This window comes from Aplysia californica, unplaced genomic scaffold, assembly GCF_000002075.1.
Source record: "Aplysia californica isolate F4 #8 unplaced genomic scaffold, AplCal3.0 scaffold00249, whole genome shotgun sequence".
Lineage (NCBI taxonomy): Eukaryota > Metazoa > Mollusca > Gastropoda > Aplysiida > Aplysiidae > Aplysia > Aplysia californica.
The window spans coordinates 214558-229758 of record NW_004797519.1 but is presented as its reverse complement, the minus strand read 5'-3'; the positions used below and the strand labels follow the sequence as shown (position 1 = coordinate 229758).

Below are 15201 nucleotides of genomic sequence, written 5' to 3'. Positions count from 1 at the left end.
GTTGATCAGCTGACATTTTATGTACGGTGACAGCAAAAGCACATAATAAACCTATTTCTCTTAAGATTCGTTATTATTAACATCTTTTGCATTAATATTCAGTTAATGCAGCAAAACACGGCTATAGCGAGACTTTTGGTTCCAGAAGAAATATCCCGCTGTAGGCAAGTTCCCACTATAGGAATGCAAAGGGGAAATCACAGAAAAAATTTTCCATAAAATTCGCATGATTACCTCCCTTGCATATAAATAAAATTTGCCCTTTAGATTAGTCTTCCTTTTCTTGTCAACTTCGTTGATTATCTCGGCCTTCAATTCGAGTGAGAAACTATTTTCTTTTGACTTTGTTGGAAGCCATCTTTTCCTCAGTCTTGTTGCTTGTGCTGTCTATTGTACCGGTAGGCCAACTGTAGAACTGGTGAAGTGGATGCGTGTGTATGCCTGAGCATCAAAGATCACAATTCAATGAATCGGGAATCACACACTAGGTCTACAAGCTCTCCTCTTCTTTTACTTTTGGCCTAGTCTAGGCCTAGATCTAGGGCTAAGGCCTATACGCTCTCATACTGAGAGTCTAAACTATGGCACATCACTTTTGGAGTGGCTCATGTAACGCGTCTCTCCGTAACCATCTCTCTCTGCCGCCGGCGCCACCTCACTCATCACTGGACTGACCAATCACAACGTCGCACCGCTGACTGCCAGTTTGGAGTCTGCCTACAGCCCCAAGCTAGAGCTCACTCAATCTCTCCCGCTGCATCCAAGTTCGGGCCTTTCCCCGCCCCGTTAAACCCGAGCACAGGTAATTGAGTTTACATAGAAAAGAAAGGAGGATTCCGGTACGGTCCCGCTGCTGCGGGTGCCGCTATAGTCATGTTCTACTGCATGTACAGATTATTACTTGTAAGATGACAACAACACTTATTTCTCTACAAACATAGTCATGTTAAAGATATTTTATAGTTTAGAAAGAAATTCATTCACTGTTTTATATTTGTTGTAGCCTCCTCTGCACAAAAAAACTTCAGGGAGGAGTAAGAAAGAATGATTGAAGTGATAAAACTCGGTTGTAGTTTAGCATCTAAAAGTATCAGATGGTCAGGCACAGCCTTCATTTCACTTGCACACAGTTATTCATCATGCCATACAAATATGGTACTTAAAACTATAATTGTTTAATTAATTATCATGTCTGAAAGACAACAGCATCAAATTCGGGTGAAGTGATAAAATATTTCAACAATAACGCAGATATATCTATATATCAATGACATGAGATCGATTCAGAGTAACCTAACAATTATGAAAGTAGACTACACTCGCCCAGCGAGCAGTATTGCAGTACTGAATAGGAAACAAGGCAAAAATCAATATATTTCAGTTGATTGTGACACTTGGGCTGTACAAACATCCAAAATGAACAATCCGAAGCCTGATTTTTAAAAATCATTCTTTAAAACAAATTCACATCTGTTACAAGGAACACTGGGATGAGCAAGACAAGAGTGGCAATTTGTCAGCGGGAAAGTTTTTATGAATAGTTTGAAATTACTTTTGCATGGATTTGTATTTTCCTTCAAATGATTTATTTCTATTGAAATATGATGATGCTGAGCATGCAAAGAAAACATTTCTTCTTTCAAAAACTCTCCTACATAGTAGAGTGCATTTTGAGCAAAGAAAAACACTTAACTAGATATAATCAAGTATGTAAGAAATAAAATAGATACACAAAAACAATAGAGGGAAAGAAAAGAAGTAGAACTTGCCAGTGGTGCCTTACCACCACATACTGCATAGCAAAACCCATAAAATATTATTAATGAATGTGTGTTGACACTGTCGGGTTATAAAATTTGTTGTACCCCCTGATTTCAATGTTCTAATCTGATAGTTATAGAACTGATCCAAGTCGGTAGAGATCCTTGAAAACTTTCTTGAATTCAAGAACAGCCAATTACAGATTGGAGCCAGGACCATACACACCATAGCCTAGCACGATACCATTGGAGCAAACAGCATGTCCTAGCAAAGCCGTGATGACAACAAGTAGGAAAATATTACAAAGCAATCGGGGAAACTACAATCGGCAAGCGGCTGAGGGTAACTTGAATGCTCTGAAAAACATCAAGAAACCTTAAAGCCTTTAACTGTCAATGGGCTCTGATACCAGATGCAGTCCACAGATGACGTCTGAGAATCACTTTGCCTTCCAACGAGAGCCACACGAGGGGATGCAAAATGTACATGCTCCAATGCCTTCACACCACCGCCAGTCTCATCCTTGAGGCCAGAGAAAGACCTGCGTTGACATTTTCTCGTGGAAACACTGGCCTCTGATGCAGCGTCTCTTCCAGAGCAACTGTGGCAAGAAGTCCGTGAAGCAACCCCATTGACACTCTGCTCTACATGAGTGCATTGAGAAGTCAAACAGTATTCTTCACTGGAAGCATTTCCATTTGACGATTCATGCTCCGCAGCTGCCCCAACACGAACTCCATTGACTCCGATCTCCGGGATTAAGGTCCTTTTACATTTTACCGGAAGAACACCATTAGCCGCACAATGCCCATCACCTTCTGTCCCTGCTGGGGTTTGAAGGTCTTCTTGTTGGCACTGAGAGCAGTCAAGTAGCTCTATACCTGACAGCACTGAGACATCGCCGTTGAACGTTAAATCATGACAGAAGGGCACAACATATGAACAGTAAAAATTGAAAGAAATAACATTTCCTCGCTGTGGGGCGCCAAGAGATATCTTTGGGAGGAACCACTGGACAGGACAAGTCCGAGGAGCTGATAACAGCAACATCATGTTGGTAGGCGATAAATCATGTCTCATTACTCCAAGGATGTCCTTATCAATGATCTGGGAACAAAAGAAATAATCAAAGCATAAATAAAATTCTGCAAAGAAAAGAATACCAGGGAATACAGTACAACCTGCTCTAACAACCATCTGTACAAGTGATCACATCTTACCCATGCGCTAGCCTAAAAAGACCACATAGTAAAGACCTCATCGCCCAACATATGCCACAAAAATTATTGACCCCAAATGCTGTGTCGTGAACAAGCCGCCATAACTACAAACTTTTGTTAGAAAGAAAAAAATATTTTAATGGGCATTACATGAAGTAGTCCTAAACCTGTGACTGCCTCCAGCTGGGATCACAGAAGGAAATGGGTTTTTTCCTTCTTCATTTTTATCTAAACAAGTCTTAGTCAATCACTTTTCTCCCCATCAATGAGTGGTCATCTTGGATAAGTTTGACAGAATCTAGCTTAGTGCAAGACAATAATATTGTCACATATTCTCAATCCTGAAATACATTATGTTTACTTTTTCTCAGTGTTTCATCTTCCAAGTACGAATAAGAGTATTTTAGCAAGTAATGAGTGTGTGCAAATATATAATAAAATCTATTAAACAAGGGAATATATGTACGTACAGTGGTCTACTCAAAGCCTCCTTAAAATCAAGGTTTGCCATATGACAAATATTTTAGTTGTCAGAAAAATTTGCATTATCCGAGAACTTATTCTAAAGAAAAATTACAACCTGCCTAAAAACCTGGTTTGGCCTGAGAGGGAAGCGCATCTCTCACATTCCATTTACTAATAAGGAAATACAGTGGAGTCTGCTTAACACTTTTCTTACTGCGAGCTGCATTTTGCGGATCACGGACGTGGCCTCGCTGGACAGAGAGCAGCAAAATACGGCCCGAGGGGTTTGCTGTCTTTTCCAATCCAGTAATGAAAAGGCACGAAATTCTCAGCCGATCCATGTTTTCGAGATAATAGAATAGACTTCATGTAAGCGGATATGAAAAATAATATAGCACTGCCAACGATTTTTAGTCATTAGAGCGCTTTTTTCTGTCCCCCATTGAAACGTAAAAATGAAAAGAAAAGTGCTCCCCTGACTTCAGTATATGTCTCATATTTTCACTTCTGTAATAGGTACACATACATAACTTTCAGCATTTCTTTGCATTACCTGAGGCAAACTACCTGGGAAGTTTGAAGGATGTTGTTGTAGTACTTTTTTAGTTATGACCTTTCAAAGCTGGAAAATTGTTAATTTCATATGACACATTCGATATTGCATAATCATATTTAGAAACCCCAAACAAATATATAATTGGAATAAATCTTTAATATTGTACCACCATCTGATAGATTATTTTTTAACCTTCAGTTTGATGGGCCATATGGTATGGTTTGTGTGTGTTTAGTTGGATGTTTTGACATTTTCCTTTGGTGGGGTAGGGCCGTAAAAATAGGTCAGGGAAAAGCCCTGGGCCAGTGGTGGAGTTCATAAATAGACTTGCCTGTATTCCTGAGCTGTGCAAACTATTCTAAAAGAGGAATTTAAGCGAAAAAAAATAATTAATTAAAAAAAAGGAAGTGTCTTACACCATTCAAATACAGTGGAACTCGGATTCAACGAGGTCGTCGGGCCTGACCTAAAATCTCGTTGAATCCGAGTGCCGAGTGTTCGTTATAGCAAACACGAGGTTTTGAGTAGATAATTACAGGAAGTGAGCAAGTAATGTACAAGAGAAGTCACAAGTTGTGCCTGAATATTATGAGTTGTGTAAAAAAAAGACCGATTCGTTCAAATACACACGCCTGTGTCATCTCGATAGTTTATCAAAAAGTTGTGTTGCTGTGTAGAGCCTAGCATATCGCAACTTTTGATTCCATAGACCAGGGCACAATTCAGTCCGTAGACCTACGTCAAGACTAGCTTATTATTGTAATGATGACCAGTTGCCGAGGGGGAAAAAGACTGTGACGCATTTGTATATGCGACGTTCAACGCCCGGACCGCTAGTGCCCCCTCCTCCCCGACACACACACACAGCCACACGTGTGCAGGCCACCCATCCGACCCCTACACACGCCAGAGTAGACACGTGCGCATGCCAAGCCAACAACACATGTGTTGGTTGTACGTGTATAAGAACATATAGGTCGCATGCAATCGGCTAAGTGAATAATGGTTCACGATGCAGGTGCAATGGATATTTTCCGGGAATAGACAAAGTTCGTTCTGGGAGAAAAATTAGCGAAGCCACGTCTGCAGGGGCTGTTCACCCTCTAAGAGACCTCGTTGAATCCGGGTTATTTCTATTGATTTTAAAGAAGAAAAAAACCGGGGAATCTATCTCATCTCGTTGAATCCGAGCTCGTTAAATCCGAGTTCCACTGTACTGCTGACAGATGCAACACATCAAATTTTAATCTGCTCAGAGACTTATTTGTTAACCGGTTTACAGGACACGATTGGTCTCCATAGAGGTTGTAAAATATTTTCAAGGTCTGGAATCAGCATATGTGGACATTTGTCTCAAGTTCTCTATGCGAAAACAGTCTGTCATTCTCACCTGTTTGAATAGGGTTCTCTTGCATGATAAGAACGGCAAACAATCTGCATCAGCACAAGGGGGCGGGAAGTTTATCACATAGGATTCTTTTGGACTCACCACAGTTGCTCCAAAGACAACTGCCACCTTAGATATCAGATGAAAAATCAAATCTGAATGTCAATCATATATATAAAGATTTAATCACCTTTATGTGTGAAATCACAAAAAAAAAATAAACAAGCTTTCCCAGTAAGTTTCTTAATTTCAGAGGCATGAAATTTTAGGATTGGGAATTTATAAAAAGTAAATTACTTCTTCCATTCCTTCATATGCCAGATATGACTGCACATGGGCCACAAGAGGAAAAAGGCACTTATTCTCTGAATGAATTGAATTGTTATCATAACCGCAGTCAGTGGAATCACATATAAAATATGAATTCAACAAATCCAAAATTACCTTCAATTATTAACAACCCTTAGTGGTCTTAAAATTGATCAGAGTAGGCTTCGTCCGCCACCTGGGCAAAATTCAAAATTCCTACCAAACTGAAAATGTTAAACGTGTTCATGATATAATATGACATTATGCAACTGCGAGCACCATAAAACACCAAAACAAAAACAAAAAGTAAGAAAAACTGAACAGTCTTCCCAGTTTTCAAATTTGATTTCACGTACCTGTTCAATTTCAGGACAACTCTCAAAAGCTTTCCGAAGCTGGTCAAAGATGTTAGACAAGTTGGTGATCACGCCTTCTGTCTTTTGTTGCTGATGATTCTTTGACGATGAAAATTTTGATAGAAATGTCCTTGCCTGAGAAGTAAAATTACCATTACAACCCAATTGAACCAGCAATCACATAACTAACATGAACAGCATGTAAGCACAAAAAGTTAGCGACTCATTTATCTGAGTAAAAGAAATTCATCTGGCCTAAATTTTATTATATTGTCGAAGATAACTCTGGACCTTATTCTCTGTACTTGATGTATGCTGCTAAGAAATAACAAAATGCCTTGAGTTGCCATTTTTTTCTTTCATAACACAAGAGTTTGATGGTTAAAAGTAGTATTAATATCATTTGACAACCCCACCTCCAGGCCAGTTGATTATGCAACAGTAAAAAAAAAAATTTCAAAGAACTGTCAGCCCTTTTCATCTTGAGAATATTAAGAACGTCAATGAATCCATACAAAAATTCTACCTTTATTTTAAAGGCTGTTTATCAAACTTTACAACTAAATCTATAATGATGTAAGCTGGCTCAATCTTGCTAATGACCCTCTGCAATCCATCTTTATATAAGTCTTAACTTTAAACGTGGTTTGCTTGCTTACCCCACTTTAAAAAGCTGTCTTATTTCATGAGTCTTAGTCTAAGAGGGGGGATTAACATTCAATCATTCATATTTTAAAACTAACAGTTGTTCGTCCTCTTTGTGGTAAAAGAAGGTACTGCACAATCTGATGCGGGTGATCTTCGAACTCTAGCAAGAAAAAGAGTTACTTGCGAGGTATTTTAACACTGGTTCCGCATTCAATATAATTTTATGAATTGGACATATTTTCATTAAGTTTACATATATAAGAAAATCTTATCGTCAGCAAGCAGGCTAGTTGCAAAATTTTTTTTTTTTAAATCAGGCGCAGACCAATAGCCAGACGAAACAGAACCGATCTTGCCAATATTATGGGCACTGGGTTTAGAGCCCACCCTTTGCCCTTACCTATTTTTTATTTTCAGCATGATCCATGTGATAAGGCACTCGGTGGGGACCCCCCCCTGCAACTAAAATTCCACTGCCGGTGCGTCGTGAAGGGTGTGTGTATGTGTGTGTGTGGGTGTGGCACATTCAACCTCAATCTCCTGTACTAGTAGGACCTGAACAAATCTGTTTTATTTCTCCTTCAGTGAACAAAAGAACATAAGATCAGAAATTTTAGTGATTTTAGTAAGTAACTGTAACAACTTTTCCTCTTTAGGAACAAACGAGTTTCAATAAAATAAAAACCAATTTACAAAAGTTTTTTCAATGCTCAGAAAATTGAGTAGCCAACCCGGTACCAGTACTAATACGGAGAGTAATTTGCAATTTACCACACAAAAAAAAAAAAAAAAAAAAAGAAAAGAAGTTTAATTCAGATATCTAGATATATAATGTTTCACATGATTGTCAGCCGTGGTAAGCTGGAAAATAAACGGGGGGGACACGCTTATTCAATACTTTAGGGTACACAGGACTGATCAAAGTGAAGAAAATAAACCATACTTTGGAAGTCCCAACTGGAGATGGTCACTGGCTTAGGACTGCCTGTAGGGCTCATTAAAATGTTTTTTGATTATTGTTGTTGTATTTTTTTCTTTTGAAAGGGGGTAGAGAATAGGATGGAAGTTGTGACAAGCGGATAGTTAGAGAACGTTAGAGTACGCCATTAGCCAATATTAATAGCAATAGCCATCTTGTTTGACCTATTCTTTAACATACACATATTCACATATAATGAGAATTACCATAATAAAATTTCTTTGCTAAAATGAAAAAAAAAAAAGCTTTCTTTTTTTTACTCCACATTTTTTTTCTTCCAGATCAGACAGTGAGACAGTAGGTCTGGAACTTCTTTTGTCTTTTGTCAGAATGACACAAACAAGATAGCTGTTACTTTAAATATCGGCCAATGGCGTACCCCTAACGTTCTTTAACTATCCGCTTGTGTTGTTGTGGGACTTTTTGTTGTTAGTTTTATTAAACTATTATCTGTAGTGTAATCTTTAAAATTATAGTATTAGTATTGTGAAATGTCAACACAAAACGAAATGCGTCAGACAGGGAAGGCCAAGTGCCAATAAAACTTACAAACAATGGGTTGTCACCACTCAGTGAACGAGCAACACTTCTGTCACGAGTTTGTGTAGACTTCATATTGTTATGAACTGTATTTACGGACTGAGTTGTGGGCGGGGCTTATAGATCTAGGTGATGACGGATCACCAGTAGATGAAAATTTATTTTTACCTATTATTGGTCAACTTGGGTAAACATTGGCACGAGCGACCTAAGCAAATGACCATTTCATCTATTGGAGGGACTGACAAATAACAACAGGTGAATTAATTACAATTTTATGAAAGTGCCTGATTAGTGGGTTGATAAAATAGGGTGGCGGCGGCTGTGTTGGAAAGGTAGCCTATCTGTTTAATTATAGAAAAAATGCAAGGGAAAATGGGTACATTTTTACTTTCACTCCCGCACACAGATGCACTGCTTCGGGTGTCAAACTGCAGTACTGTTTGCTGCAGATCACATATAAAGCCACTAAAAACTAAAAATGTAGCAACAAAATTATTTCCAAGAAAATTTCAAATCTAAAACCGTAAAATATCAAATTATGGGTTAAAACAGGGGGCAGATTTTCTTTTACCCTGTGGGGCAGGCCCCCCTGGAACCCCCCGATTTGTCCAAAGCACGCTTACACCTTTACATCTTTATTAAGAACAATCAGATTCAAATACTATTAATCTGCGACGGAAATGAAGTTGATATTCGTGTTCAGCGCATCAATATTTAGTAGAAAATGGACATCTGGTAGCTAAGAGGAGTGAGACGGGAGGGAAAGTAAAAAAATACCGGAGAACGGAAAGTGGCCGTTTGTACAGAACAGACAGAGGTGGCTGTAAGCCGTATTAAATTACAGTTGAACCTGTGTAAGACGGAATCGCAAGGGAGCCACACAAAAATCCCGTCTTATGGGAATTTAGGGGGAGATGGAGGGGGTGGGGGTTTCAAAGGCCTAGCCGGTGGGATCAAGGATCGCTTTCCGATCGGCAAGCAGTGGTCAAAACTTTACATCTCTCAACTGATATCCTGTCTGATAATGACATGCGTCAATCTTACATTCAAATTACCACCAGTGCTTGCCTTTTATAGGACCATTGTTTGACCAATTAAAAACGAACGCCAGAACATCTCCTTTGCTTCCACCCTTAGCCCCACCCACCAGTGAAACAAGCAGTCAACCAGTGCTACCCCTCACTGCCACAGCCATCATGTAACAACAATTCGAGGAACTCTTTTCTTGGCTGGCCGTACAATCAGGGCGGCAAGCATTGGTCAATCTAATTTCACACCTCTGGCTTCTGGCTACCCAGGAAAGTTTGCGTAGTGGCTCTCTACTCGAGTACTCTCACGGGCAGTCGTGAGGTTTCAAACCCACACTACCCTGACCATCTGCATCGCTCAGGACTCACATGATGATGGGGTAATATAGATGATCTACCCCCAAATAGCTCCCCTACTCCCCTTCCTCGCCCAGCGGCATGGCCATTGCGTTAAGTTTACAGCTGGTTAAACCAAACTTGCGAGTTTTGTTTCAAATCAGGGCTGAGCAGGCAAAGAAGCATTTTCCGTCTTAGACAGGTGAAACCCTAGGAAGGGAGCGGATTTTTCTTTCCGTTTCCGCGTTAGACAGGTTGCCGTTTTATACAGGTAATCAACTCTTGTCTTGTGTCTGTGATGAGATGCGAATCTTATCAGCAACTGATAACGTCAGACGTTCCAGGCAGGCCGCCGGGGTCACTCAGTGTGTACTGTTGGTGTACAGCACGTGCGCCAGGAAACGTGTTTTCGCCAGGAATATAGTGGGAGTGTGTTAATCGATGATGAAAATAACGCTCTATCTTTCATAGCTTCCTATTTATAAAGTGTTACAAACACATGAATAACCCCCTCTCACAAGCTGATAAGACATTACGAGTAGTTATGCCCATTCGAATAACCTTTCTAGACGCTCTTGTTGTTAATTGAATGACCTGGGGTTCGAAAGGGGATATATATGTAGTAGGTCAATTTCCGAATGTTTTGCACTCAAATTGTTCTTTGTACCTGCACAATGTTATTCAAAATTATCAAACAAGCTTATTTTTTATCAGGTAGTATTATTTCATAATATCAAGCTTATTTGAAAGATTTTGTAGAAAAATGGAAGTCTTATTTCCGGACTAATCCTTTCGAGCTCCTCAAGTCTAAGTGGGTCAATTTCTTCTCTATATAAAATTTCATTGGCGACATTGGACGAACATCTAGAGCTACCAACTTGGCGTGTTTTGAATGAGACGTATGCCTTGATTACGAATCAACGCAGGCGGTTCTAGAAGAAACCTTAGAAGGCCATGAACGCACACAAACTCAAGCAGACTGACGCACACACTACACACACTTGACCTGCAGGGGGATCCGATGCGGGACCCGAATTGAACGGGAGATGATGCTCGGCGCGCATGCGCTGAGCCAGGGGCCAGACTGACTCGGGACCAGAACGCAGGCGAGGTGCCGAAATAGACTTATCGGGCGACATTTATAAACTCGGGTCGTAAACCCGGCCCCCACAGGACGAGGGTTAAAGAGGAATACATCAAGGGGGGAGCGAAGAGATTCCGTTAAGACAGGTTTCCATTAAGGAAGGTTCGACTTTATCATCATAATAACAATACAGATGGCAGGTGGACATCATTGCAGTTTCGACTGTTGTTACTCTTTCCAGTAATCTCTCCAAGAACCCAAAATTATTTTCATTTTAAAAACGAAGTGACTATTTCTCCGAACGTTCGGAGAAATCGTGCCGATCTTTATTTCTCCGAACGGTTTCCGACTTCCGGTCTCGTGATTTTTTGCCTATTTATTGCGAGATTCGGCACCAACTTTCATTTCACCTCTGGTCTGGGATTGGGAAGGAACACCGCATGGCAACCTTCAGTAACACCCACCACCATCATGCACATGTACACACACAAACTTATACACCCACTAACTAAACATGATCAGTGGGCAACTTTTGAACATCTGACGAGCTGAGCTGTGGATGGAGAGACAGTGTGAGTGAAAGAGCAGGTGAAAGGAAGAATATACGAGTGTATCCACAGGCGACAGCAACTACAAGACGACGACACCGACCTCCCTGGCCTGGTCCACAGCTCACGAACGAAAGGAATGCGGCTAAGGCAGTGTTTTGCCTATATTAGTGTCCATGGTTCGCAGAGTGCAAGTCGAGTGAGATTTTCTTTGTGTGTGCCTGGAGGGAGGGGGTGGGGTGTGAAAGTCATGCGGACGGGGATGAGCCGCGGGAGAGAACACGGGAATTGAATGAATGAGTGAAACTGAAAGAGAGGAACGACTCATGAGCCCTGGAGTGAATGGATCCTGTGTTTCTATTTTTGTATACTTTGAACTGTTACTGAATAAAGGCTGAAATAAAGCCCGAAAAACAAACACACGCACGCTCCTCACTCTCCACTTACACACTTACTACCACACACAGACACGCACATGCATACACACACACACACAGGAGCAAATTTTTAGGTCTTTATCTATTTCAATTTTCAAGAGCTAGATCTAGTCTGGCTAGTCTAGAGATTTTTAGATGAGTGTAAAAACGTGAAAAAGAAAGGTTTCACAACAGAATGAAATCAAAATTAGAACAGCCCATAAACAACCACAAAAATTAACAAATAAGGGCGTGAGTCCACCTGTCCGAAGAAGATTGGCTGTTTTAACACTAAATGTGCGTAATTTTAAAACAAAGTACAGGATATATTACAAGTAAATTATGGAATCTCACACATTAAGGGGCCTGCCAGTATCAGAATCAGTCCAGGTGATCGGTTTTGGTGGAACGTACGCTCTAACATAACACATTTAAATATATATGTATATATATATAATCTAATGAAGGTAGGAACATCAAATTAAATGATGTTACACTAAACAACACCCCCCTCCCCCTTTTTCCCCATCAAAAAATAAATTGATGGAAAAGCAACACATTAGAACAATAACAAGAAAGAAAAAAATAGGCTACACACTAACAAAATAAAACACCACAAAGAGGGAAAAATAAAAGTAACTGTAACGTATTCAACAAATCAACGTGGTGACAAGTGAGAAAGAGACGAAGTGAAGCTAGGTGAACTTCCTTTCAAAAGTAAAGAGGTTCGGTTTCTTTCATTTTTTCTTTTATTTGACTTTTATTCTCCGATTTGGGGACAAAAAAGTGCCAAAAAATCAGGGTTGGGTTGATTTAAATCAGTTGATTTTTTAAATTTAAATCAACTTGATTTTTTAAATAAAAATCGGTGATTTAAATCACTTTTTGAAAAATTATTTTTATTCAGTTTTTACATATATTTCAACATTCAGAATTCCTTTCCTTGGTTTCATAAAACAGATATAAGGTTAAGTAGACTAATATAATCATGTTTAAAAGTCTGCTTTCCCTCCTTTCACTGTAAAATAATACAGTATTCAATTTGCTTTTTTTTTCCATAATTGAAATCAGAGCTGGGTTGATTAAATCAGTTGATTTTTTTATATATTTTAATCAACTTGATTTTTAAAATAAAAATCAGTAATTTAAATCACTTTTTAAAAAATGTATTCAGTTTTTACATATTTGAACATTCATAATTCCTTTCTTTATTAATCAGATATAAGGTTTAGTAGACTAATATAATCATGCTTAAAAGTCTGCTTTCCCCCTGTCACTAAAAAATAATACAGTATTCAATTTACTTTTTTTTTCATTATTGAAATTAACATTTTCTTTTTCTTTTTAGACAAACACAAGCGTGCACACACACACTGTAATAAAATGCAAGTTTATCTATGCATAATTACCCCCCCCCCCCCTTCCTTTTAGACTGACATTTTCTTCATTTTTTCTCTGTAGCCATAATTCACTGATATATATATATATATTCATTTATATATATAGCAGATTAAGGCTTCCTTTTGCGGTTGCTTAAATTAATCATTAGTCAAAATAAAGACAATGCATTTTGCACTAAAAGAACATACTTTTAGCAACCAAAAATCCCAAAAATTTTAAAAATCCGATATAAATTCAAAAAATCTTGATTTATATAAAAAAAATCGATTTTTATTTTTAAAATAAAAAAAATCACCAACCCTGCAAAAAATCGAGCCACAATTGATTGGTCGCGGGCGCGACAAACGCAGATATCTATGCTAGTTCTATGTGTCGTTATCAATAACCCTCAGAAGATCTAGATCTAGATAGCACACGAGTGAACACAACACATTAAGTTTAAGAGCAGCACCCTTCATAGGCAACACGTCATCTGTAGCGAAAAACTGTTTGGAACTGTAGCATTTCTTTATATAAATATTTACTACGGACATTTTTTGGACCGATTGAACCATATTGTAAGCAAACAATCTTTGGTAGCCCTAGATCTATACTTATAATTATAGAATTATAGATCTAGAATCTATAATCCGAAATTTGCTGAAAGGATGTGATTTCAGAGTGTTCGGAGAAATAGTGCCCAGCTTTATTTTCCCGAACGTTCGGAGAAATAGTGCCTAGCTTTATTTTCCCGAACGTTCGGAGAAATAGTGCCCAGCTTTATTTTCACGAACGTTCGGAGAAATAGTGCTGGCCTTTTAAAAATACACATAGAATCTAGATCTAGATTATATCATTTATCTAGATAGGCCACCTCTATTCTCACCCGGGGTAAGAATAGTGCAGGCGAGTCTTTTGGCTATTCTCACCCGGTGCGCGTTCACCGTTATAGCCTAGATCTAGGCCAACAAATTTTGCGTTCACCCTAAACCACAGAATTCTACACTGTGATACAACAGAAAAATTGGGAGAATTCTGTGCTGTGAACAAACGTTCCATTACAACTGTAGCCTACTAAAAGTGCAATTTTGTCTGTGGGCAGTGGAGAGAGAGAGAGAGAGAGAGAGAGAGAGAGAGAGAGAGAGAGAGAGAGAGAGAGAGAGAGAGAGAGAGAGAGAGAGAGAGGAGTAGTGTGAGAACTTCCGGGCAAAACAAAATGGCGAACCGCGTAGTTCGGCTTGATTCGAAAAGTTAAATAGCCGTAGTATCTTTGTAGACAACCAAATTAATTTACTTTTGTGTTTTAACATCATTTTTTAACTTTGTTTTGGTCAATTTGATCGTCCACACCGATAGACAGTATTCAGAAAGAGACAGAGAGAGAGAAGAGGGGAGGAATAGATCTTGCGAGAACTTCCGGGCAAAACAAAATGGCGACCCCCGTTGTTCGGCTCGATTCGAAAAGTGAAATAGCCATAGCATCTTTGTAGTCGATAAAATTAGCTTACTTTTGTGCTATAACGTAATCTTTTCTTTGCCTTTATCCATTTGATCATCCACATCCATAGAAAGTATTCCGAAATTAGGAAAAAAAGGTCTTGTTTCAAACCGGGTGAGAATAGCCAACGGTGGCAAGTCTCACCCAGGGTGAGAGGTCGATCGTATTTCTATTCTATAGCCATTCCATCTAGATCTAGATCTAGATCTAGATCTAGATCTAGATCTCCTAGATCTAGATTCTAGATATAGATATAGAAATTTAGATCTAAATCTAGAGATCTAGATCTAGATCTAATCGAAATCTATAGGTCTATCTATTCAAAATAGCCTAGATCTACATCTAGATTTCTACATCCAAGTTTTAATTCACTCACCAGGCTCTCACTTTGTCCGAATTGTCCATTTTGATGGTGAAAGCGAGAATGAGATTGAGAATTTGTCCTGGTCGATCTTAGAAACTTGTCCAAATCATCAAAAGGGACAGGAATCTGCTGGCGCTCATAGAGAAGATATTTGATCAGCTCAACGACCAGCGACCCTCTGTTTCTCGAGAGAATAGCTCCGTCAAACACAATATCATAGGAACATGGCAATGGTGTGTGACGACGTTCATTCGAAATCGAAACGCCCGCCATGACACTGTGTCATCAACGTAGCCTCGGCCTACTTGGCACACAACAAGCAA

At 39.1% G+C, this 15201-nt stretch overlaps 1 protein-coding gene across 1 annotated transcript; it reads right to left on the bottom strand.

The window, feature by feature from the left end:
• LOC101860661 lies at positions 1-15171 on the bottom strand. Its single transcript, XM_005100492.3, has 4 exons — positions 14891-15171; positions 6055-6189; positions 5393-5518; positions 1-2868 (listed from the first exon to the last, which is right to left on the bottom strand). Exons 1-4 carry the CDS (start codon positions 15149-15151, stop codon positions 2128-2130), a joined length of 1263 nt encoding a protein of 420 aa, XP_005100549.1. The 5' UTR covers positions 15152-15171; the 3' UTR covers positions 1-2127.
• Positions 15172-15201: the final 30 nt, after the last annotated feature.

Excerpts from the sequence above, each read along its gene's own strand:
- LOC101860661 (XM_005100492.3), bottom strand. The coding sequence starts at position 15,151 with ATGGCGGGCGTTTCGATTTCGAATGAACGTCGTCACACACCATTGCCA. Across the intron at positions 6,190-14,890 it reads TCGGACAAAGTGAGAGCCTG|GCAAGGACATTTCTATCAAA; the intron begins GTGAGTGAATTA and ends TTTACTTCTCAG. Across the intron at positions 5,519-6,054 it reads GTTGTCCTGAAATTGAACAG|GTGGCAGTTGTCTTTGGAGC; the intron begins GTACGTGAAATC and ends CTGATATCTAAG.